At 42.6% G+C, this 25,462-nt stretch overlaps 2 protein-coding genes across 4 annotated transcripts; one reads left to right on the plus strand and one right to left on the minus strand.

Moving 5' to 3' along the window:
* Window positions 1-4,994: 4,994 nt before the first annotated feature.
* On the minus strand, window positions 4,995-22,633 carry LOC137278248 (ATPase family gene 2 protein homolog B-like). 3 transcript variants are annotated; one of them, XM_067810470.1, is made up of 9 exons: window positions 22,521-22,633; window positions 19,900-21,030; window positions 19,352-19,549; window positions 17,500-17,652; window positions 16,981-17,190; window positions 16,201-16,422; window positions 7,262-7,405; window positions 5,854-5,976; window positions 4,995-5,276 (listed from the first exon to the last, which is right to left on the minus strand). In XM_067810470.1, the coding sequence occupies exons 2-9, from the start codon at window positions 21,025-21,027 to the stop codon at window positions 5,127-5,129; spliced, it is 2,328 nt and encodes a 775-aa protein (XP_067666571.1). In that variant the 5' UTR covers window positions 21,028-21,030; window positions 22,521-22,633; the 3' UTR covers window positions 4,995-5,126. The 3 variants fall into 3 exon arrangements, with proteins under 3 accessions (XP_067666571.1, XP_067666570.1, XP_067666572.1); XM_067810469.1 differs by lacking the exon at window positions 22,521-22,633 and adding an exon at window positions 22,041-22,209 and having other exon boundaries at window positions 5,087-5,276; XM_067810471.1 differs by lacking the exon at window positions 22,521-22,633 and adding an exon at window positions 21,794-21,971 and having other exon boundaries at window positions 5,091-5,276.
* Window positions 22,393-24,752, plus strand: LOC137278249 (large ribosomal subunit protein mL54-like). The gene is made up of 2 exons (XM_067810472.1): window positions 22,393-22,511; window positions 24,300-24,752. Exons 1-2 carry the CDS (start codon window positions 22,400-22,402, stop codon window positions 24,596-24,598), a joined length of 411 nt encoding a protein of 136 aa, XP_067666573.1. The 5' UTR covers window positions 22,393-22,399; the 3' UTR covers window positions 24,599-24,752.
* Window positions 24,753-25,462: the final 710 nt, after the last annotated feature.

A 25,462-nucleotide genomic window follows, 5' to 3' on the forward strand; every position in this document is an offset into this window, starting at 1 on the left:
ATTCAGTCTCGGGGCCAAGGATCCCATGAAGTCGTCCTGGAGGTTTAGCGAGAAGTGTCTTCTTGTCACGACCTGAGAGGGTTGTCCATTTTAGCATTTTGGAGTCCTTGTCTTCCCACACCTTGAATGGTATCCCAGAGCTACAGATACAGTGTATTAGGTCATCTAGGTGTCTCTTGGGTTTCTTTTGAAAAGACAGAGACTCGTCTAGCCTTATTGCCCCATTGATCAGATTTCTCTCAAGAACATCAGTTACCCTGAGAAGAAGATGGAGCTCATCAACGACGTAATTCTCCACTGGAATGTCCAGCAGTGGGTAGTCGTGGGCGCCACACATCATTTTGTCCGCATGTTCCTTGATCGTTTGAAGGGTCCTTTTCATTTCTCCTTGAGAGTAATACTCCATTGCAAAAGATGTGTCGTGCCTGTCATCCTTGTGCACGAGGCATAAAGGACATGCGTAATGTCCTGTTGCGCCTCCTAAGCTAATTATCGTCAGTATCATTTTCGTGTGCGAACAAAACACAACGTCTGTTGCAATAGAATGTTCACGAACATAAATACGTCCAGATTTAATCCGTTAATCACATCGTTTATCTCTTCCACCAGTGGCTGAAGACTTGCTTTGAGAGCATGTGTGAGTCGTGGTCTAGACTGTCGCTTGGTGAGACTATCACTATCAGCTGGGGTGTTTATGGCGTCTTCATCTAAGGAGCACCATATTTCCTCACACTGAGCTTCTACCTTCATTCTGTTCGAGTCAAATTGTGACACGCGTTCATCATTATTCATTTCCGATGATTTAAACAACTTCCTTTCAAATACGGCCATTGTGTATACGTCTTGCTCACATTTGATTTTCTGTTTCCCTCCTCTCATTTTCTTCAATATGCGACACACAATTCTACATTGGGCAGCTAGCCTGTTCTCTATTCTATCATTTTGGTGAATGTTGATGTAAGTAAGCTGGGTCAAATTGTCATACGTTTCTTTTGCTGTGTTTAAGTTTTTAAGGAAGAGATTTGTCATTTGCAAAGACATTGTGAATTTATCATCTTTCCTGAGGTATTTTGAGTTGATGCATGGACTTGGCTCACCTTTCAGAGAAACAATGTTCTTGAACTTACTCACTTGTAAGTTACTCAGGTTGTCTGACATAGTTGATATTTCAAGGATGTAACATATTATGATAATGACAAAGGAACAAACATCTCAACACAGTGAATGTTCAAAACATTGTACATATACCGCAATGATTTTTGTTCAACGATGGATCTGGTTGAAGGTGCAAGCTCGTGTGCGATCCTGAAACACACCTGTCTCCACAGGGATGCTTATCTTGGTGATTCGGCCGTCATGCACGCTGTACTTGGTCCTTTGTCTCAGGCAGGGTATAATACGGTATAAAAAGCAACACTTTATACTGTTGAAATCTTAACGCTGGTTCTCTAATTACTGTCAAGCATCTCGTACGGCCCACCGGAGTTAGAAACATTTCAACGCCGCCGGCATCAGTAAGGGGTGATCATATAGGTAAGTTACAAACCATTGCCAACCCGAAGACAATAATCTGATGATAACGGGTTCAAATCGTCTCGATTATAGTACATGGTTTTTCAGCGGTATACCCTTTTTGGTGGGGTCTCTTTCAACATTAGACCCGTGAAGGTGCAAGTCAAAATGTATCTTAAGTAGACCGTGCCTGTCAGGCGACTAACGGGATCTGGTGTCAGGCAGGTTGACTTGACACATGACATCGGTTCCCAATCGCGCAGATCGATGCTCGTGATGTTGATCACTGGATTGTCTGGTCCAGACGCGATTGTTTACAGACCGCCGCCACAAAGCTGGAATATTGCTGAGTGCGGCGTAACACGTAACTCACTCACTCCTCCAGCATTAGGCTGACACGTCTCTGTTGAAACTGAAAACTGTTGTGTCAAGACTAGTCCACCATACAGACCCTGAAGCAAATATATCCAAGAAAGCCCAAAGTTTCAAAAGCATCTGTTCGTTTTTTCCTACAATAGAACACAATTAAGTCAATGCAAGTCTGGAAAAAAATGGCAAGTCTGGATTTCTAAGAAAGTCGCAGGGCTCCTTTTATTATTTTTTAAATTAACTTTTTCTGTAAAACACGTTCATTTCAGAGACTAGTAACAGTTAAGTCCAAGTCAAGACCAGCTCACTTATTTTTTAAGTTGTGCATAGAATTAGCGAAAATGACACTGGATGGCGAAATGGGTCAGGGACTGTGTATCGTTTCGCCACAAACTATCATTTCGCCTCACAAACAGTGTTCACATTTTCAAATTTTCTGTTTGTTTGAAAAATACATGCGATAGCAATTATTCGCTTAAAGCAATAACCACAACCGAAGTGCCTGTACATGTTGAGGAAAACATGTCACCATGTTGTCAGATGTCACTATTTTTTTTGTATATTTGGGGTTATGTTAACACGCCCTGAAGGAGAGAGCTGAAACCGCAACCCTTTTTACGATGTTTGTATCTATAAATCACGAACCTTGGTAAGATAGCTCATTAAATTATGTTGGTTTACGTTTACGTGAATGACAGGCGCAATTATGTGCGTGATTACGTTCAACTATCCTAAGAGGTATCTGTAAGATGTACAGGGAGCGGCTAGCCCCTCCAAGAAAACTCAAATCCAACAAAAATGAGTGAAATTGTAGCTGCAGACCTTTGGTCAAACCTGCAGGAACTCGGCAATGTGCATACTGATGAGTGGGAGATCTTTCAATAACAACAACGTAAGCAATTAGTGACTCATGAGACTATATTGTCCTGAACATCACCTCTTCAGGCAGATATAATCATTCCATATTTCACGTAATTTTATCTGATATCTTTTAACGTTTGAGCCTAAGCAAATTTTGCAAACTGAGCCTTAGCAAATTTTGAGCAGTATGTTTCGTACATGCATATGTGGCAGATTGCACAGATTAGTGTGGCTTTCTCGATTAAAGGTTGTATGTAAATATGAGATTAAAATAAGTAAACAGTTGTATATGAAGTGTAAAGTTGTTTTGAAATTGTTGAACAAGATTTGCTTCCGACCCAAACTTGATGCGTTTTCACTTGCATGTAGTTTCTTTTTTTCTAAGCACGATGTGATTCATTTCTTATTTATTACTTCTCTTTACTGCGCTGTTAACCGACCCACACAGAGTGCCATATGGATATAGCACACATAAGCAGCTCTAGGCGTGTCTCGTAACCTTATAAAGGATGAGTGTTTACGTGGGTTTTCTCCGATACTGTACAAAGCACAATTGTTGTGATGAATCAGCATGATCATGTATACCATTCCCATCCACTAGAAGCGGCCATTGCTTGTGTTGACGTTAGTCACGGAACTTCCCTGAAAAATGTTTATTTCACAGTATCGCCTGTGCATTATGCATGTATGTGTGAAACAAGACCGGCCTTGGGCGTCGTCAACGCAATGGCCGTCTTCTTCATATATCAGAACATTCCTTTAAACAAACCAGACTGGAATAAATTTCCACCCCCGTCGTCGATAAGATTAAATACCCACGCATTGTAAGTTTAGAACAAAGGCATATTTGTCGGTTGTGAAAACCCAAAGATATTAGCACCCTTCCATACATCCATTCTTGAATTGAAATGGGCAGAATTGTGATAAGAAGAGTTGCCAGCGTATCTGTTTCTCTGTTTCCCTGCATATATATTACATGTACAAGCAGGCCTCTACAGACAACATCGGTCTATTTATAGACTTTCCGTTTTCATGACAACTAGCCCTAAAGAAACACACCATCATGATGGATTTTACAAACATTTCATACTTCATGCGAACAAAAACATGTGTATATGTTACGATGCTGCACTTCCGGTTCAGACTCAAACAGAGCCTCTGCTAATAATAAATGTGTGACTGGGTTCAATACTGGTTGTAAAAAATATTTTATCTGGGAATGTGAGCTGGAGGGGACAAAATTGTCTTGACAGAGGTTGTTGGTTGGTTGGTTCATTGGTTGTTCAAGGCTGCACTCAGAAATATTCCAGCTATAAGGTGGAAGTCTGAAGATAATCGAGTCTGGACCAGATAATCCAGTGATCAAAAGTATGAACACTAATCTACACAGTTGGGATATTAATAGAGGTTTATGTGGGTGCTCTTGGTTTGTAGCTTCAATAATAATATTTCTTTGTGCAGACTGTGTTCCATTTTCCAAGCCAGGATTCACTGAACCCTTTGCTTTGAATTCCTGATAAAAACTGCTGAACAAGGATAAAAAATCAGGGGCCCCGTCTACTGTTGGAGCTCTGCAATAAACATCAGTCAACCTTGATCTGTGATATGGTGGAACTCTTAAGATGACTGAGTGTGAGTGTGAGTGTGAGTGTGAGTGTGTGTGTGTGTGTGTGTGTGTGTGTGTGTGTGTGTGTGTGTGTGTGTGTGTGTGTAACCCTGTGAGTGAAGAAATGAATAAAAGAACAAAATGGAGCCTATCAGAAACTTTACATCTATATAAGATTCATGACCAATATGTTAGTGCTTTGTACTTTTTGGAACTCTAGGTTGTGTGTGAGCAGTGGTGAAGTCTTGTCGTTAAAGCATTCACTTGTCATGCAAAGACCCTGGTTTGATTCCCCACATAGGTACAATGTGTGAAGCCCATTTCTGGTGTCACCTGGTGTGATATTGCTGTAATATTGCTTAAAGACAGTGTAAACCACACTCACTTGCTCACTCACTCTAGGTTGTGATGGGAATGTTTCAGTCAGTATTAATGTTCTCATTACAGCCTAAAACTATTCCATTAATTCCACTCAGCTTCATTGCTACACAATGATTAGACTTAAAAGAAAACCATCTGTTTAAATGGTGTTTCAAGTAATTTTTAATGTGCATCTGACAAACTGGGTAGTTTAACAGTGTTATGCTGTTAATTTAGAAAGCAATCATGCATAATTGTAAACAACCAACTAAAATTAATAGGTCAGTTTTGATGTATTTTATGTATTTTGTATAAATGTGCATCTTATCTGGAGTTTTATAACAAAATTGCAGCCAGAGTCAGTAAGAGAAAACAACAGCCATGACAACATAATCAGTTTAATGTTACAGGACACCAGTCAGCTAGTTCTGTATCTGTCTCCCAGTGTTCTGTATCTGTCCACAAGCTGCTGGGTGAGGGAAGGTTTCACAATGTCTAGGGCCTTGATGAAGTCCTTCATTTTCACTTTCCCGGCATCCATGTCCTCTGTCAAGGCAAGCATGGCTGCCTGGAATAAAATGACACAATCTCACTGCTGTCTTAAATACAGCGGGCATGCAATAAATAATGAAATTATGCTGTGTGTCAGGTACATGTTCATGGCTGGTCTGACTGGGTAAGAAGACAGATCACCTTATGTTTCAGTCAGAGGATCTAACACAAATTTTCACCTGTTTCACTTTCACATTCCACTGGTGATGCCTGTTGGTGAGCATAAATTCAGGAGCTGAATTTCACACACTTTCAGCACCCAATCAGGAGCTGAATCTCACTACTTAAACTCTCAACCAGGAGCATAATCTAACACACTTTACACATTCAATCAAGATCTGAAACTTGCGCACTTTTGAGCATCCAGTCTGGAGCTACATTTTTCATAGTGGTTCTCACAATTGAGTGCTCAAATCTCCTGTACTTTCGGCGTTTACTCAAAGATTCATGGAGTCCCCCCAAAATTCTAACAACAGAGCCATAAACATTGCAACACTTGGGTACATTTCTCTGCTCTGATTTTGGTTAGGGCACAGTTGTGGATAGAGAAAGGGACTTGGGTACATTTCTATAGTTCAGGTAGCCATGGTTACCTCCTTGCAGACATTCTCCAGGTCTGCCCCTGTGTAGAAGTCAGTTTTCCCAGCCAGGATATACAGGTCCACATTGTCTAGGGGCATCTTCCGAGTCAGCACCCTGAGAATCTCATGGCGAGTCTGGAAATCATAATGTTAAAAGAGAGTGAGTGAGTGAGTGAGTGAGTGTTTTATAATGCCTCCATCCACAACATTCAGCTACATCAAGGCATTCAGTCAAGAGTCTCACAATTACCTACTGAGCCAAACCATCCACTACCCAAGAGTCCCCTGTATTGCTGACACAATACACTGACACAGCCATCCCAAGAGTAAGGATACTATAAATACTTGATGCTATACTTGAAAACTGTTGGATTTATATATATCATTTCCATGTTAATGTCTGTGGAACATACAAGCAAAAACTGCAACTTCAATTCATGTTCACACTGTTCAACATAAAGTTGTGTTGTTACACTGACACAGTGTCTACCAATACAGCAATTTTATGGGCCACAGCACCATGATGCACCAAGACACTGGCAAATAATTACACCCCATTTTCTTTAATTGGTACGATAAAGTAACATATTAGGTATGAAAATATAACTGTATAAATAGGAACATGATTAATACCATAAAACCAAATTAACTGAAACCAATTAATCGAAAGACTTCAGATGTCTTAACACTGTTTCCCAGCAACAGACACTGTCTGCATTATGCAAACATTGAAAGTCATTATTTTCTTATCAAAGAACATGAAATATGTAATTTTCTGAATAAAATTGATATTTTATACTTATCCTGACTCATACTTAATTGCTTATCTCCTCTTCCTGGCGAAGGTAGTGGAGCACCTGAAATCCCTTGAAGTTGCCTTCTAAAAGAAGCGGACGTAAAATTTACACTCACCCATGAGTTACCTCCCCTCCCGCGCACATGGTCAGCTGATCGGCCATGATACTCACTCTCTCCTATAATCGCCCAACACGAGAATATGAGAATTCAGCGTGTCTGTGAGGAATGGCAGGGAGGGCTTTCGTCATGAGTCAGGATAAGTATAAAATATCAATTTTATTCAGAAAATTACATATTTTTCCTTATCCCGACTCATGCTTAATTGCTTACAGAATCCGACGGAAACAGTGGTGGGTCCATTCACTTCCCACAGAGGTTACTCCTGTCATATCTTCCTACGTAACCTCTGCGAGCACACTGGAGCGGATCAACCGTAATCTACACTGTACACACAATTTCATCAAGGGAGACTAGTCTTGGTTCACTAAATACGTGCTATATGTGCTTTACGTCCGCTTCTTTCAGAAGGGAACTTCAAAGGATTTCAGGTGTTTCACTACCTTCGCCAAGAAGAAGAGATAAGCAATTAAGCATGAGTCAGGATAAGGAAAAATTTACTCACTATGTCATCTGGAGGAGGAACATAGATTATTCTGTCAATTCTTCCTGGTCTAAGAATAGCATCATCAACCAGATCTGGCCGGTTTGTGGCAGCTACCATCAGTACCTTGTTGTTATTCACTTTCTGTTTCTGTTGCATATTATCCTGAAACAACCCCAAAATTATAAACCTCAAAAAAAAGCTGATGTCACAATTTACTCCCTTGAGGAGGAAACAAGTACTCAATGATGACCTGTGTCCATCAATATTATACATGAATGTTATATAAAACTGCAGCTGAGAATATGAAGAGATGAATGAATAGTTAGGGTCAAGATTTCACTCATAACACAAGCATGGGCTTCAGGGGACCCAATCGGTCCAGAACACATGGAGACAAGTGTGGGTACAAAGGACCTAGTCAGTCAAATATCTCCACATGAAGACAAGCATGGTTACACTGGACCTGGTCTGTACCGTATCTCCACAGGGAGGCAAACATGGTTACACTGGACCTGGTCTGTCCCATATCTCCACAAGGAGACAAACATGGGTACACTGGACCTGGTCTGTCCCATATCTCCACAAGGAGACAAACATGGTTACACTGGACCTGGTCTGTACCGTATCTCCACAGGGAGACAAATATGGTTACACTGGACCTGGTCTGTACCGTATCTCCACATGAAGACAAGCATGGTTACACTAGACCTGGTCTGTCCCGTATCTCCACAAGGAGACAAACATGGTTACACTGGACCTGGTCTGTCCCATATCTCCACAAGGAGACAAACATGGTTACACTGGACCTGGTCTGTCCCATATCTCCACAAGGAGACAAACATGGTTACACTGGACCTGGTCTGTCCCATATCTCCACAAGGAGACAAACATGGTTACACTGGACCTGGTCAGTCCCATATCTCCACAGGGAGACAAACATGGTTACACTGGACCTGGTCTGTACCGTATCTCCACAGGGAGACAAATATGGTTACACTGGACCTGGTCTGTCCCGTATCTCCACAGGGAGACAAATATCGTTATACTGGACCTGGTCTGTACTGTATCTCCACAGGGAGACAAATATGGTATAGGGGACCTGGTCTGTCCCGCATCTCCACAGGGAGACAAACATGGTTACAATGGACTTGGTCTGTCCTGTATCTCCACAGGGAGACAAACATGGTTACAATGGACTTGGTCTGTCCTGTATCTCCACAGGGAGACAAACATGGTTACAATGGACTTGGTCTGTTCTGTATCTCCACAGGGAGACAAACATGGTTACAATGGACCTGGTCTGTCCTGTATCTCCACAGGGAGACAAATATGGTATAGGGGACCTGGTCTGTCCCGTATCTCCACAGGGAGACAAACATGGTTACAATGGACTTGGTCTGTCCTGTATCTCCACAGGGAGACAAACATGGTTACAATGGACTTGGTCTGTCCTGTATCTCCACAGGGAGACAAATATGGTTACAATGGACTTGGTCTGTCCTGTATCTCCACAGGGAGACAAACATGGTTACAATGGACCTGGTCTGTCCTGTATCTCCACAGGGAGACAAACATGGTTACACTGGACCTGGTCTGTCCCATATCTCCACAAGGAGACAAACATGGTTACACTGGACCTGGTCTGTCCCATATCTCCACAGGGAGACAAACATGGTTACAATGGACTTGGTCTGTACCGTATCTCCACAGGGAGACAAATATGGTTACACTGGACTTGGTCTGTCCCGTATCTCCACAGGGAGACAAATATGGTTATACTGGACCTGGTCTGTACTGTATCTCCACAGGGAGACAAATATGGTATAGGGGACCTGGTCTGTCCCGTATCTCCACAGGGAGACAAACATGGTTACAATGGACTTGGTCTGTCCTGTATCTCCACAGGGAGACAAACATGGTTACAATGGACTTGGTCTGTCCTGTATCTCCACAGGGAGACAAACATGGTTACAATGGACTTGGTCTGTTCTGTATCTCCACAGGGAGACAAACATGGTTACAATGGACCTGGTCTGTCCTGTATCTCCACAGGGAGACAAATATGGTATAGGGGACCTGGTCTGTCCCGTATCTCCACAGGGAGACAAACATGGTTACAATGGACTTGGTCTGTCCCGCATCTCCACAGGGAGACAAACATGGTTACAATGGACTTGGTCTGTCCTGTATCTCCACAGGGAGACAAATATGGCTACAATGGACTTGGTCTGTCCTGTATCTCCACAGGGAGACAAACATGGTTACAATGGACTTGGTCTGTCCTGTATCTCCACAGGGAGACAAACATGGTTACAATGGACTTGGTCTGTCCTGTATCTCCACAGGGAGACAAACATGGTTACAATGGACTTGGTCTGTCCTGTATCTCCACAGGGAGACAAACATGGTTACAATGGACTTGGTCTGTCCTGTATCTCCACAGGGAGACAAACATGGTTACAATGGACTTGGTCTGTCCTGTATCTCCACAGGGAGACAAACATGGTTACAATGGACTTGGTCTGTCCTGTATCTCCACAGGGAGACAAACATGGTTACAATGGACTTGGTCTGTCCTGTATCTCCACAGGGAGACAAACATGGTTACAATGGACTTGGTCTGTCCTGTATCTCCACAGGGAGACAAACATGGTTACAATGGACCTGGTCTGTCCCGTATCTCCACAGGGACACAAACATGGTTACAATGGACTTGGTCTGTCCCGTATCTCCACAGGGACACAAACATGGTTGCAATGGACTTGGTCTGTCCTGTATCTCCACAGGGAGACAAACATGGTTGCAATGGACTTGGTCTGTCCTGTATCTCCACAGGGAGACAAACATGGTTACAATGGACCTGGTCTGTCCTGTATCTCCACAGGGAGACAAACATGGTTACAATGGACCTGGTCTGTCCTGTATCTCCACAGGGAGACAAACATGGTTACAATGGACTTGGTCTGTCCTGTATCTCCACAGGGAGACAAACATGGTTACACTGGACCTGGTCTGTCCTGTATCTCCACAGGGAGACAAACATGGTTACACTGGACTTGGTCTGTCCTGTATCTCCACAGGGAGACAAATATGGTTACACTGGACTTGGTCTGTCCTGTATCTCCACAGGGAGACAAACATGGTTACACTGGACTTGGTCTGTCCTGTATCTCCACAGGGAGACAAACATGGTTACACTGGACCTGGTCTGTCCTGTATCTCCACAGGGAGACAAATATGGTTACACTGGACTTGGTCTGTCCTGTATCTCCACAGGGAGACAAACATGGTTACACTGGACTTGGTCTGTCCTGTATCTCCACAGGGAGACAAATATGGTTACACTGGACTTGGTCTGTCCTGTATCTCCACAGGGAGACAAATATGGTTACACTGGACTTGGTCTGTCCCGTATCTCCACAGGGAGACAAATATGGTTACACTGGACTTGGTCTGTCCTGTATCTCCACAGGGAGACAAATATGGTTACACTGGACTTGGTCTGTCCCGTATCTCCACAGGGAGACAAATATGGTTACAATGGACTTGGTCTGTCCTGTATCTCCACAGGGAGACAAACATGGTTACACTGGACTTGGTCTGTCCTGTATCTCCACAGGGAGACAAACATGGTTACACTGGACTTGGTCTGTCCTGTATCTCCACAGGGAGACAAACATGGTTACACTGGACTTGGTCTGTCCCGTATATCCACAGGGAGACAAACATGGTTACACTGGACTTGGTCTGTCCCGTATCTCCACAGGGAGACAAACATGGTTACACTGGACTTGGTCTGTCCTGTATCTCCACAGGGAGACAAACATGGTTACAATGGACTTGGTCTGTCCTGTATCTCCACAGGGAGACAAACATGGTTACAATGGATTTGGTCTGTCCTGTATCTCCACAGGGAGACAAACATGGTTACAATGGACTTGGTCTGTCCTGTATCTCCACAGGGAGACAAACATGGTTACAATGGACCTGGTCTGTCCCGTATCTCCACAGGGAGACAAACATGGTTACAATGGACTTGGTCTGTCCTGCATCTCCACAGGGAGACAAATATGGTTACACTGGACCTGGTCTGTCCTGTATCTCCACAGGGAGACAAACATGGTTACAATGGACTTGGTCTGTCCTGTATCTCCACAGGGAGACAAATATGGTTACACTGGACCTGGTCTGTCCCGTATCTCCACAGGGAGACAAACATGGTTACAATGGACTTGGTCTGTCCTGTATCTCCACAGGGAGATAAACATGGTTACAATGGACTTGGTCTGTCCTGTATCTCCACAGGGAGACAAACATGGTTACAATGGACCTGGTCTGTCCTGTATCTCCACAGGGAGACAAATATGGTTACACTGGACTTGGTCTGTCCTGTATCTCCACAGGGAGACAAACATGGTTACAATGGACTTGGTCTGTCCTGTATCTCCACAGGGAGACAAATATGGTTACACTGGACCTGGTCTGTCCTGTATCTCCACAGGGAGACAAACATGGTTACAATGGACCTGGTCTGTCCTGTATCTCCACAGGGAGACAAACATGGTTACAATGGACCTGGTCTGTCCTGTATCTCCACAGGGAGACAAACATGGTTACAATGGACTTGGTCTGTCCTGTATCTCCACAGGGAGACAAACATGGTTACACTGGACCTGGTCTGTCCTGTATCTCCACAGGGAGACAAACATGGTTACACTGGACTTGGTCTGTCCCGTATCTCCACAGGGAGACAAACATGGTTACACTGGACTTGGTCTGTCCCGTATCTCCACAGGGAGACAAATATGGTTACACTGGACTTGGTCTGTCCCGTATCTCCACAGGGAGACAAACATGGTTACACTGGACTTGGTCTGTCCCGTATCTCCACAGGGAGACAAACATGGTTACACTGGACTTGGTCTGTCCCGTATCTCCACAGGGAGACAAACATGGTTACACTGGACTTGGTCTGTCCCGTATCTCCACAGGGAGACAAATATGGTTACACTGGACCTGGTCTGTCCTGTATCTCCACAGGGAGACAAACATGGTTACAATGGACCTGGTCTGTCCTGTATCTCCACAGGGAGACAAACATGGTTACAATGGACCTGGTCTGTCCTGTATCTCCACAGGGAGACAAACATGGTTACAATGGACTTGGTCTGTCCTGTATCTCCACAGGGAGACAAACATGGTTACACTGGACCTGGTCTGTCCTGTATCTCCACAGGGAGACAAACATGGTTACACTGGACTTGGTCTGTCCCGTATCTCCACAGGGAGACAAACATGGTTACACTGGACTTGGTCTGTCCCGTATCTCCACAGGGAGACAAATATGGTTACACTGGACTTGGTCTGTCCCGTATCTCCACAGGGAGACAAACATGGTTACACTGGACTTGGTCTGTCCCGTATCTCCACAGGGAGACAAACATGGTTACACTGGACTTGGTCTGTCCCGTATCTCCACAGGGAGACAAACATGGTTACACTGGACTTGGTCTGTCCCGTATCTCCACAGGGAGACAAACATGGTTACACTGGACTTGGTCTGTCCCGTATCTCCACAGGGAGACAAACATGGTTACACTGGACTTGGTCTGTCCCGTATCTCCACAGGGAGACAAACATGGTTACACTGGACTTGGTCTGTCCCGTATCTCCACAGGGAGACAAACATGGTTACAATGGACCTGGTCTGTCCCGTATCTCCACAGGGAGACAAACATGGTTACAATGGACTTGGTCTGTCCTGCATCTCCACAGGGAGACAAATATGGTTACACTGGACCTGGTCTGTCCTGTATCTCCACAGGGAGACAAACATGGTTACAATGGACTTGGTCTGTCCTGTATCTCCACAGGGAGACAAATATGGTTACACTGGACCTGGTCTGTCCCGTATCTCCACAGGGAGACAAACATGGTTACAATGGACTTGGTCTGTCCTGTATCTCCACAGGGAGACAAACATGGTTACAATGGACTTGGTCTGTCCTGTATCTCCACAGGGAGACAAACATGGTTACAATGGACCTGGTCTGTCCTGTATCTCCACAGGGAGACAAATATGGTTACACTGGACTTGGTCTGTCCTGTATCTCCACAGGGAGACAAACATGGTTACAATGGACTTGGTCTGTCCTGTATCTCCACAGGGAGACAAATATGGTTACACTGGACCTGGTCTGTCCTGTATCTCCACAGGGAGACAAACATGGTTACAATGGACCTGGTCTGTCCTGTATCTCCACAGGGAGACAAACATGGTTACAATGGACCTGGTCTGTCCTGTATCTCCACAGGGAGACAAACATGGTTACAATGGACTTGGTCTGTCCTGTATCTCCACAGGGAGACAAACATGGTTACACTGGACCTGGTCTGTCCTGTATCTCCACAGGGAGACAAACATGGTTACACTGGACTTGGTCTGTCCCGTATCTCCACAGGGAGACAAACATGGTTACACTGGACTTGGTCTGTCCCGTATCTCCACAGGGAGACAAATATGGTTACACTGGACTTGGTCTGTCCCGTATCTCCACAGGGAGACAAACATGGTTACACTGGACTTGGTCTGTCCCGTATCTCCACAGGGAGACAAACATGGTTACACTGGACTTGGTCTGTCCCGTATCTCCACAGGGAGACAAACATGGTTACAATGGACTTGGTCTGTCCCGTATCTCCACAGGGAGACAAACATGGTTACACTGGACTTGGTCTGTCCCGTATCTCCACAGGGAGACAAACATGGTTACACTGGACTTGGTCTGTCCCGTATCTCCACAGGGAGACAAACATGGTTACACTGGACTTGGTCTGTCCCGTATCTCCACAGGGAGACAAACATGGTTACAATGGACCTGGTCTGTCCCGTATCTCCACAGGGAGACAAACATGGTTACAATGGACTTGGTCTGTCCCGTATCTCCACAGGGAGACAAACATGGTTACAATGGACTTGGTCTGTCCCGTATCTCCACAGGGAGACAAACATGGTTACAATGGACTTGGTCTGTCCCGTATCTCCACAGGGAGACAAACATGGTTACAATGGACTTGGTCTGTCCCGTATCTCCACAGGGAGACAAACATGGTTACACTGGACTTGGTCTGTCCTGTATCTCCACAGGGAGACAAACATGGTTACACTGGACTTGGTCTGTCCCGTATCTCCACAGGGAGACAAATATGGTTACACTGGACTTGGTCTGTCCTGTATCTCCACAGGGAGACAAACATGGTTACACTGGACTTGGTCTGTCCTGTATCTCCACAGGGAGACAAACATGGTTACACTGGACTTGGTCTGTCCTGTATCTCCACAGGGAGACAAATATGGTTACACTGGACTTGGTCTGTCCCGTATCTCCACAGGGAGACAAACATGGTTACAATGGACTTGGTCTGTCCTGTATCTCCACAGGGAGACAAACATGGTTACAATGGACTTGGTCTGTCCTGTATCTCCACAGGGAGACAAATATGGTTACACTGGACCTGGTCTGTCCTGTATCTCCACAGGGAGACAAACATGGTTACAATGGACTTGGTCTGTCCTGTATCTCCACAGGGAGACAAACATGGTTACAATGGACTTGGTCTGTCCCGTATCTCCACAGGGAGACAAACATGGTTACAATGGACTTGGTCTGTCCCGTATCTCCACAGGGAGACAAACATGGTTACACTGGACTTGGTCTGTCCTGTATCTCCACAGGGAGACAAACATGGTTACAATGGACTTGGTCTGTCCCGTATCTCCACAGGGAGACAAACATGGTTACACTGGACTTGGTCTGTCCCGTATCTCCACAGGGAGACAAACATGGTTACAATGGACTTGGTCTGTCCTGTATCTCCACAGGGAGACAAACATGGTTACAATGGACTTGGTCTGTCCCGTATCTCCACAGGGAGACAAACATGGTTACACTGGACTTGGTCTGTCCCGTATCTCCACAGGGAGACAAACATGGTTACACTGGACTTGGTCTGTCCTGTATCTCCACAGGGAGACAAACATGGTTACAATGGACTTGGTCTGTCCTGTATCTCCACAGGGAGAGAAACATGGTTACAATGGACTTGGTCTGTCCCGTATCTCCACAGGGAGACAAACATGGTTACAATGGACTTGGTCTGTCCTGTATCTCCACAGGGAGACAAACATGGTTACACTGGACTTGGTCTGTCCTGTATCTCCACAGGGAGACAAACATGGTTACAATGGACCTGGTCTGTCCCGTATCTCCACAGGGAGACAAACATGGTTACAATGGACTTGGTCTGTCCCGTATCTCCACAGGGAGACAAACATGGTTACAATGGACTTGGTCTGTCCCGTATCTCCACAGGGAGACAAACATGGTTACACTGGACTTGGTCTGTCCTGTATCTCCACAGGGAGACAAACATGGTTACAATGGACTTGGTCTGTCTCGTATCTCCACAGGGAGACAAACATGGTTACAATGGACTTGGTCTGTCCTGTATCTCCACAGGGAGACAAACATGGTTACAATGGACTTGGTCTGTCCCGTATCTCCACAGGGAGACAAACATGGTTACAATGGACTTGGTCTGTCCTGTATCTCCACAGGGAGACAAACATGGTTACAATGGACCTGGTCTGTCCTGTATCTCCACAGGGAGACAAACATGGTTACAATGGACCTGGTCTGTCCCGTATCTCCACAGGGAGACAAACATGGTTACAATGGACTTGGTCTGTCCCGTATCTCCACAGGGAGACAAACATGGTTACAATGGACTTGGTCTGTCCCGTATCTCCACAGGGAGACAAACATGGTTACAATGGACTTGGTCTGTCCTGTATCTCCACAGGGAGACAAACATGGTTACAATGGACCTGGTCTGTCCTGTATCTCCACACAAAAAAATATAAAAGTAGATAAAACTTAATCATAGAGCTGGCAAACCTTTTCAAGAATCTGTTCTCCCTCTGCTTCCTTGTGAGATGTGGCACTATCTGTCTTGTCATCAAGACGGACCCCAATACCATCCATCTCATTAAGAAGAGTAGACAAGACTCGCTCTTGTACCCCTCGGTGAGACCTGCCCTCTGACCTCTTGCCAACAATGGAGTCGATCTCATCCAGGAATAATATTGTAGGTGCCATCACCCGAGACTTTTGAAACACCTGTTGTTAAGGAGAAACCAAAATCATTAAACTTTATAGCTCCTCTGGAATTGGATACTTACTTCCATGCACGTAATTAATATTCATGACAACTGGAATCAATTGCTGATCCAACAGATTTGAAATATTTTGGAAACTGATGCACTGATCTGCATGTGAACTGTGATAGGTATGCATACATAAATTTAGCGCCAAGAATAACCACTCATATCAACCAAACGTAAAAGATAATAACAATGGACATAGGTCATGTGTCAGAGCAGGTGCCTGTCTATGTGGCAAGTAATGTTTGTATGGAGCTTGTTGCTGTAGTCATTCCTGGTTTCTGTTTTCATCTTTCCTGCTCCAGTAATCAAATCGTTTCCAATCAGCAAACATAAAGGTTCACCTTGTATTAACAGCTGCTGTTTTACAAAAGACCAAGTCATCACCAGTCATCACCAGTCATCACAATCATTAGTGTGTGATCAGGACTGAAGGCAACAGTACACTGGTACTTGTTCATTGTTCTGGCTATATGAACTTATCTGAAATTGCTGAGAAAATTCACTGCCTCACCTCTGTTACCATCCTTTCAGAGTCACCTACAAAAGGTGAATACAGCTGAGCTCCACTGAGGGACAGAAAGGCAGAATGTGTAGCTGTTGCTGCTGCTCTCACTAGCGTTGTCTTGCAGCACCCTGGTGGGCCATATAGAAGCACCCCCTGAGGGGCAGGGAGACCCATCCTTGTGAAGGCCTCAGGATACAGCAGGGGCCATTCTACTGCCTGGAATATATCTTATGGATGAAAAGCAGCATTTTTTGCTGTGGATTTTGCTAAAACATGCATTGTATAGTTTCAAAGTGTCTGATTCTCATGGATCTGGCCTGTTACTGATTGTTATCAGATCTAAATTTTAGATTAGTTGTTTATGGCTCAAAAACATTGAACCCGAGGACAGGGAGACTCTGTCCTCACCAAAAGCAGGTTCCCAAAAGGGAAAAGACCTGTAAACAAATTTCTATAAATTTGACCATCTCAACAAAAGAAGTAAGTGTCAAACTGCCAGAAGTGGGCACATTTCTAAGGTTTTACCTGTCTGATCTGTGCTTTCACATTCTCCAGTCCACCAATGTCATCCCACTGTACAGGTCGAAGGTCAACTACACCCTCTGATCCCTTTTGCAGAGAGGGTATGACTTTATGTAGAGCTGACTGAAAGTGGCACATCTTCACACAAGGCGATCCCTTAGAAAAGTAAATATATCAAGATTATTTGCTGACCATGACACCAAGCCTGACAACCCAAAGAAACTTCTCCCCCTGCAGCAAGCATAAGTTACTTGGAAGCTATTCTGACATGAAAGCCTCATAGTTACTGAGTGAGTACAGTTTTGCGCTGCTTTAAGCAATATACATGATATATCATTAATATCACAATGGGGACACCAGAAATAGGTTTCACACATTGTTGACCACGTGGGGAGTTCTTCATAATGGTGACAATGAGCTCAACATCTTTCTACTTTTTGCACTTGATCTCTTTATCTAATATCCTTGTGACTTGGCCTGTGCCCTTTTGTGTTTGTTTCTTGCTTGGTGTTTTGACTTTTAATGCCACATAAGAAATATTTACATCCTCCAGCTAAATACATATAGTGTCAGTAAACTGTGAGTGATTTAAAATAAAACATTACATAGGCTTTATTTCAGCCATGAGACCGATCACAGTTCACATATCACTAAATAATCCACTCTGAACTAGACATCAACGATCAATATAGGGTTGGGAATTGTCCAAATTTTCATAATGCAATATGTGTTGGGGTATTGCAGTATGTATTGGGGTATTGCAATATGTGTTGGGGTATTGCAGTATGTGTTGGGGTATTGCAATATCTGTTGGGGTATTGCAGTATGTGTTGGGGTATTGCAATATGTGTTGGGGTATTGCAATATGTGTTGGGGTATTGCAGTATGTGTTGGGGTATTGCAATATGTGTTGGGGTATTGCAATATGTGTTGGGGTATTGCAATATGTGTTGGGGTATTGCAGTATGTATTGCAGTATGTGTTGGGGTATTGCAATATGTGTTGGGGTATTGCAGTATGTGTTGGGGTATTGCAGTATGTATTGCAGTATGTGTTGGGGTATTGCAGTATGTATTGCAATATGTGTTGGGGTATTGCAATATGTGTTGGGGTATTGCAGTATGTATTGCAGTATGTGTTGGGGTATTGCAGTATGTGTTGGGGTATTGCAGTATGTGTTGGGGTATTGCAGTATGTATTGCAATATAGTCTGAAAGTGTAACACATGGTTAAGGTAATGAAATTATTGCTGCCTTTCTTTTGAAGCAATGCGACTGACTACTGTCGGCAGTCAGGTGTAATTGAGCAATTGAAGATGTTTCCAAACTGAAGACTACGCTCTAAAGTTTGGAACTGAACAAAAAAACATCTGCAGCGATGCGTGCCATTTTGGTTTGTTTATCAAAGAGTGCCCCTACCAATTTTTTTTATTTATATGGTTTAAAAGTCACACAAATGCAATTATATTCCCAATAAACGTTCACAAATCTATTTATGTATAATGATTTGAAGGAAATATATCATCATGAAAATTACAGATCATGGTCATGGAAATCACTGATGTTATCGCGTGAACCGGTTAGTGTAAGGCGTATTATGAAGTTCAAATTGCCAAGTACTCATTAACTGATTTTACTGCCTACCCCTAATGATCATGTCATTGACCTATGGGATATGAAACCTTTCATCAAAGTCATTCAGCATGACATTCGATGTGTGAGTCACCTCTCATGACAATCATAGGTACCCAGGGAGCTGTTTTAAGCCAGAATCCCAACTGGTCATCACCATGGAAAAGCAGTTAAAAGCAGAACTATATGCAGCACAAACCTTGTGTGCATGACCACTTCCCTACCTGACGGTCTTCTGACTCAGCTTGGGCCAAGGCCATGTAAGATGCTTCATTACACAGTGATGCCAGATCTGCACCAACATAGCTGTTTGTAACGTCAGCCAGAAAGTCAAGGTCAATATCTCCACCTAGCGGCAGACGGGCAGAATGTACAGCAAGAATCTCTTTTCTTTGTTCTCTGTTAGGAACATTCATGAGAATCTGAAAACAAGATCTGTTCATCAACAAATGACTGAAGCAACATTGACTGGGAGTGTTTATTGTCAAATTGAGTTCAAAATATTGACAGATAACACAGGTAAATAATCATATCTAAAGACAATAATTGCTTAGCAAAGGAAGACACCATGTCTTCCCTGATATAGAGCCATAAACTTTATGAGCCCTCTGATGGGATTCAAATCACAGACCTTCTATCTGAATTAAGAAACCTTGTTCACCTGAATAAATTAGTTAACTCTGTCAGCTTTCTGACAAATGAGTGATTGTGTATGGTTTTACACCATGTAAAATTTGTGAAAATACACCATCTAGGATCTGTTTGTACCCACCTCTCTGTCAAACCTCCCTGGTCTCCGAACAGCAGGATCAAGTGCAGCGGGCCTGTTGGTTGCCCCAATGATGACCAGACCCTCTGAGTCTACCAGAGAGTCCATGGATGACATTACTGCACTGGTCACACGAGAATCATTAGAGCCACCTGACTTGCCACGCTTGGGACACAAAGAGTCTATCTCATCAATGAAGAGAATACAAGGTCCTTCTTGACTCAGCCTTATAGCCTTCTGAAAAACATTCCTCACATTCTCTTCACTCTCCCCAGGATGCGGACTCAATATTTCTGGGCCATTTATCGTCACCAATGCAGCCTGACATTTTTGTGCAAGATTACAAATAAGGGACGTTTTCCCACAACCTGGTGGTCCCCGAAGAAGAATTCCCTTTGGAAGGGGAAGTCTAAGATGTTTGAAATCAGCTGAACATTTCAAAGGAAGGTGTATCAAGTCTTGCAAACTGCCTGCAACTTCACTTACTCCACCCATTTCAAATCTGCTGAACTGATGTGACAATAAATATCTTTCCTCACTCTGAACACTGTCTATTGTGAGGTCTGTAAGTCCACGAACAGTTCCACCATCTGTGTCATTCCTAGTGGACTGAGCATTCACACACACATAAACAATGCCATATATCTTTGCCAGTCTTGAAGTCCTTAAATCAATGGTACAACCTTTAACTATACATTTCTTCCTCAAACAGTTGAGGCAGTGATGTTTTAAAGTCTTCTGCACAGCCTGATACTTCTTCCACTCACAATACTTGTCTAGACTTTTAACAATAATTGTCACATTTGCTCTAAGTATGTCTGAAATGGGTAGTTGTTGTATTCTGCACACAATATTTTGATTTATGTTTTTCTGCTCAGATAATGATTGCAAACTTTGACCACTTTGTTTGACAGATACACAGTGATCATACTGAATTGTGTTATTGTCAGGGCAGATACTGTGAGGCCAAATGCTACAGATATACTCCTTCTCCTTGATCCCAATACGAACATAAGATCCGATTGTGCCTGACAGCTGCTCAATCAGATGCGTTCCAAGTCGACACTTTTGCAGTCCAGCGTCTGCTGGGTCAACTAAATTGATTAAGACATGCTGCATTTCAATATCCATTATCTGAAACAAATAACAGCAGCATAAACACATTCCACTCTTCCACTGTACATTAGTTATGCAATGATAAATGGATTCTTAGATGAAACTAAGGTGAAAGGTCATAGAGGCACCATTAGTTTTCAAGCAACAAGATGATCCCCTATATATTTTTTCAAGCATTGCTAGACAATACACTTGGTGAATGTCTTACTACATGTTTAATAACAGACCCAACCCCTATTGTTTTGACAGTCAAATAATGTAAAATGAAAAGAATGATCACTTCATGTTACAGGTAGTCAGTGTGAACATGTGTCTGCAAACGTCTTTTTCTTTGGCACCTGCTCTCAAATATCAATGATATCAATATCACAGTATGTACTGTATCTAAGATTCTCTGGTGAAATATTAACGGCGCAGACAGTACTTTATCAGATGATAAGATACATTTTATGCATTACATCACAATGTACTGGCATCACTGAGCCATTCTAGTCTTTCCCCTAGTAATTGTGCTTTAACTAAAAGACTTCATCAAGGCAGAGACCATATAATTGTATGGTCTCTGATCAAGGCAACAGTGTGCTTTATTAAATCAAACATGGTGGTAGAGCGAACTGTATTTCTTAAGTACTGTATAATGAATGAATCATCATCTTGCAGTCTCATTTCACCCCTGCTGCAGCACGATAGTTGAGACAAGATGACTTGAACAAAAAAGAATTACAACAGTTAACATAAAATAACAATCTCAAACTTCATCAAACGTGACATCATCTCTTGCCTTCAAAGTCTTTCAGTTTTGCGTATTCACTAATGCAGTTGCTTTTTCAAAAGCAGAAATAAAGAATCCATCAATTGTTAAAGAAGGGTAAGAATAAATCCTAAATGCCTATTATTTATGGCCTATCATCTTAGTACTGTGAAGCAGAATGTTTACTTGTCAAAGGGACGTAACTCATCGCTACGAAAGGTTTTATGCCAAGAGGGAAGACAGTGTCGATCACACTTTTGATGTATGCGGAACTCACCTTAAGTTATGGTCAATTTACAATACACATTCTAAACATTTATAGGATAGTTTTCTAGCACTAGTGACGTTCAACGTGACAATCTGCCCTCCTGAACTTTCTTACACGTCTGCACGAGAACAAAATGCGAGCATGGGCGCAGCCATTTTGGAAATAGACGCAAAAAGCCGGACAAGACCATGTAATAAATATGACAATATGTGCTTTTGACATTTATTTTAAAGTTAAAATAGGTTATACACGTTTGGATATAATGTTTATTCATTACTGTATATAGAGAAATTAATTTAGATCACGGCAGTGTCAACTACCAATGGTGATAAAACTAGGTATAAGAAAGTCCGGATTATAAAACCAAAATGGCGGCGTGTATGCGCTGTGCATGTGCTTTAGCAAAGATAAACCTTCTGAATGTCGGCAAAACGTCGGTTTCGAAAGTTTCAGTTGCGAACTATGCCAAGAAAATGGCAGGTAACGTACTGTATTATTCAGAACTGTGGTTTAGTCGAATACGGGGGGTAATGGACCACATCGCGGGATTCGGCTAAGCCTAAGGTCTTATTCATTGCGGGTGCAGGCTAAAACGTCACCACAGCAAAACGGCACCTGGCGAAAACGTCACCGTTTGGACAGAACGGAACCTTCCCTTGGCGAAAACGGCTACAAATGTTATGGCGAAAACGTCACCATATACAATTTTTAAAAGGATGAACATTGATATGATGACTTTATTGTACTGTGAACTTTGGATAAACATTTAGTGTTTCTTAAATAGACTTTGTGAAATAAAAACAGATATATTAGGTAAGTAGACGTTATTGGATTGTGAACTTTGGATTGATATAAATATAAATATAAATAAATAATATATCAGGAATATATCAGGTAAGTATGCCCATCAATATATAACACTAACATTCACCAAGCTGCTTGCATCATGTTTAGATAATAAATGCGTCTACTCTGCCGACAATGTTTGGAAAGTGCTTCTCATACCCAAGCTGCGTGTAGTATGTTTAGATAATAAATGCGTCTACTCTGCTGACAATGATTGGAAAGTAAAAACATCGCACTCTTCAAACTGTATTTAAAGCACAGACATGTACCCGATACACATCATTCATCACAATGTCTCACCACTGTGTTGTATGCGATAAGACTGTCCGAAGAAATCAACATGCTGTGTCTTGCGACCAGTGTGAGTTATGGACTCACAGAGTTTGTGGCACCGGTATATCTGTATCACGCTACCGTGAGATATGCGCAAATGAAGAAGATTTCCCCTTTGTATGTGTTCAGTGTGAAGGGAATTCCTTTGACAACAATGGCGCTCCCATTTCTTCCTGCGGCTGACGTGACAAGACTATTCCACAGAATATCGGATAGGGTTCAAGCGAATGGGATGGCGATCTTTCCTTGTCCCAACTCCTGACGAGATGTGCGGCCATTCATGGGCCCATCCATTGAGTTTAAAAAACTCTTATCTCAACGGTCCTTTTCAGGACCACCAAACAACCCAAAAGAAGCTTGATAACTTGATAAATAAACATCTAAACATTACAAACAATTAAACAATAAAGTCAAAATAATAATAAAGTCAATATAACAATGTTTGATATATGGTGACGTTTTAGCCCTTTAATCAGTAGCCGTTTTCGCCAATTTGGTGCCGTTTTCACCAAACGATTTTGGTGCCGTTCTGCTGTGGTGCCGTTTTAGCTATAACCCATTCATTGCCACTGATAAAGAGATAAGATTGAGGAATGAGGGGTGTTTAAGGGCTGTTTATTTGAGAACATTTTAGAAATAAAGTCGTGCAGATAGGCCCTGCAAAGTTGAATTCGTATGATTTTAAACATCCACACGATGCTTTGAATATTGATGGAGTGGGAATAAATGAAGAATGTTTATGGATACTTTAATCATGTTCATTGATTGTTTGATCAATCGATTATGCCCCTGATAATTCCTTAACTTTTCCGCGATGAGTTAGCCATGTAGTAAAAGCGTTTGCTCATCACGCCAAAGACATGAGACAGGTTTTGTTTCCCCAAGTGAGTACAAATGTGTGAATCACATTTCTGTTGTAATTGGCTGTGATACTGCTGGAATATTGCTGAAAGCGGGATAGAAACATACTCACCCAATAAGTCAGCAACCAATGATTACAATGATTAGTTACTAGTCAATTCACAACGTATATTTGCTGCTGACTTTATATATTTATGCTTTTGTTTTCCTATTTGCAATCTTTTCCAGGTAAGGGTGGTGCCAAAATGGGAGCTCAACGAGTGGCCAAAGTGTTGCTGGAGGTAGAGACAGATGCTGCTAAACTGACCAATTACTGTTGTGGTGCTAACATTAATGTTCACGGGAAGGACCCAGAACTAAAGGCAGACGGTGAATACCCTGACTGGCTCTGGTCCTTGAGAACTGAAAGGTCGCCTCCCAAATTGTCCGAATATGAAGAAGATTCATTGGAAATGTGGAGGCGAAAAAAAAAACTTGCACTGAGAAGGAAAAATCATTTGCGAAGTATTGAGGATATCAAGTCTTAGTTGTGCAGTGAAATTCTGATGCCTGTGATTATGAATTGCTTTCCAGAAATAGATTGTATCAGTTCCTGTATATATGACTGACTGTAGGATTATTTGTGATGATTGCCTACACTACTGATAAATGGACTCTGATAATAAATTATCGGATATTGTCTGTGTGTGTTGTTATTATGCATAAGGTTTGATGTGATATACTTCTTCCGAATTACAGGAATTTGAGTTCTGTCATTTAACTTGTACATTTGTTAAGACTTCTTTTTTTGACACAAAAACAGTGTGCAATAGACATTTGTTGTTCTTTTGACAAATCCAAGGTAATTATTTATGAAAAACATACATGAACCCAAGAATAAAAAGGCCATAAACATGAGGTGGAAAATTTATGTGTGAAATTGAGTCATTATGATGATACATTGTTACAAAAAATGATGTGGCCTGTTCAAGACAAAACATATAATGTTCCTGTAGTAAATCATCCCATTGGGGTAAGCCTCTGTACCTCAGAGTCTATGGTAATTTTGACACCATTGTAACTATCAGCAGTTACCATAGAAACACATCATTCTGTCTGTACAAATACTTAAGGCCAGTAAAATAGTTAAGAGGATGCAAAGTGGCATTTTCTTGCGAGAATATCAGCATATTGCCCAATATTGTCCAGTACACATTCAGACTGTGAACAGATATATATCAAACAAGTAGTTATAAAAACTACCAGATGATCAAAACTATGATTGCATATGACCTATCTATAAAAAGACTCAAGTTCAATCTCATTGGTAATTTCTATAACCTTTTATTGACATTTTTATAATGTTTTCATGACAGCTTACTGATAGTTCCTTGGGGATATAAACCTAAATA

This window comes from Haliotis asinina, chromosome 3 (assembly GCF_037392515.1).
Source record: "Haliotis asinina isolate JCU_RB_2024 chromosome 3, JCU_Hal_asi_v2, whole genome shotgun sequence".
NCBI classification, from domain to species: Eukaryota; Metazoa; Mollusca; class Gastropoda; order Lepetellida; family Haliotidae; genus Haliotis; species Haliotis asinina.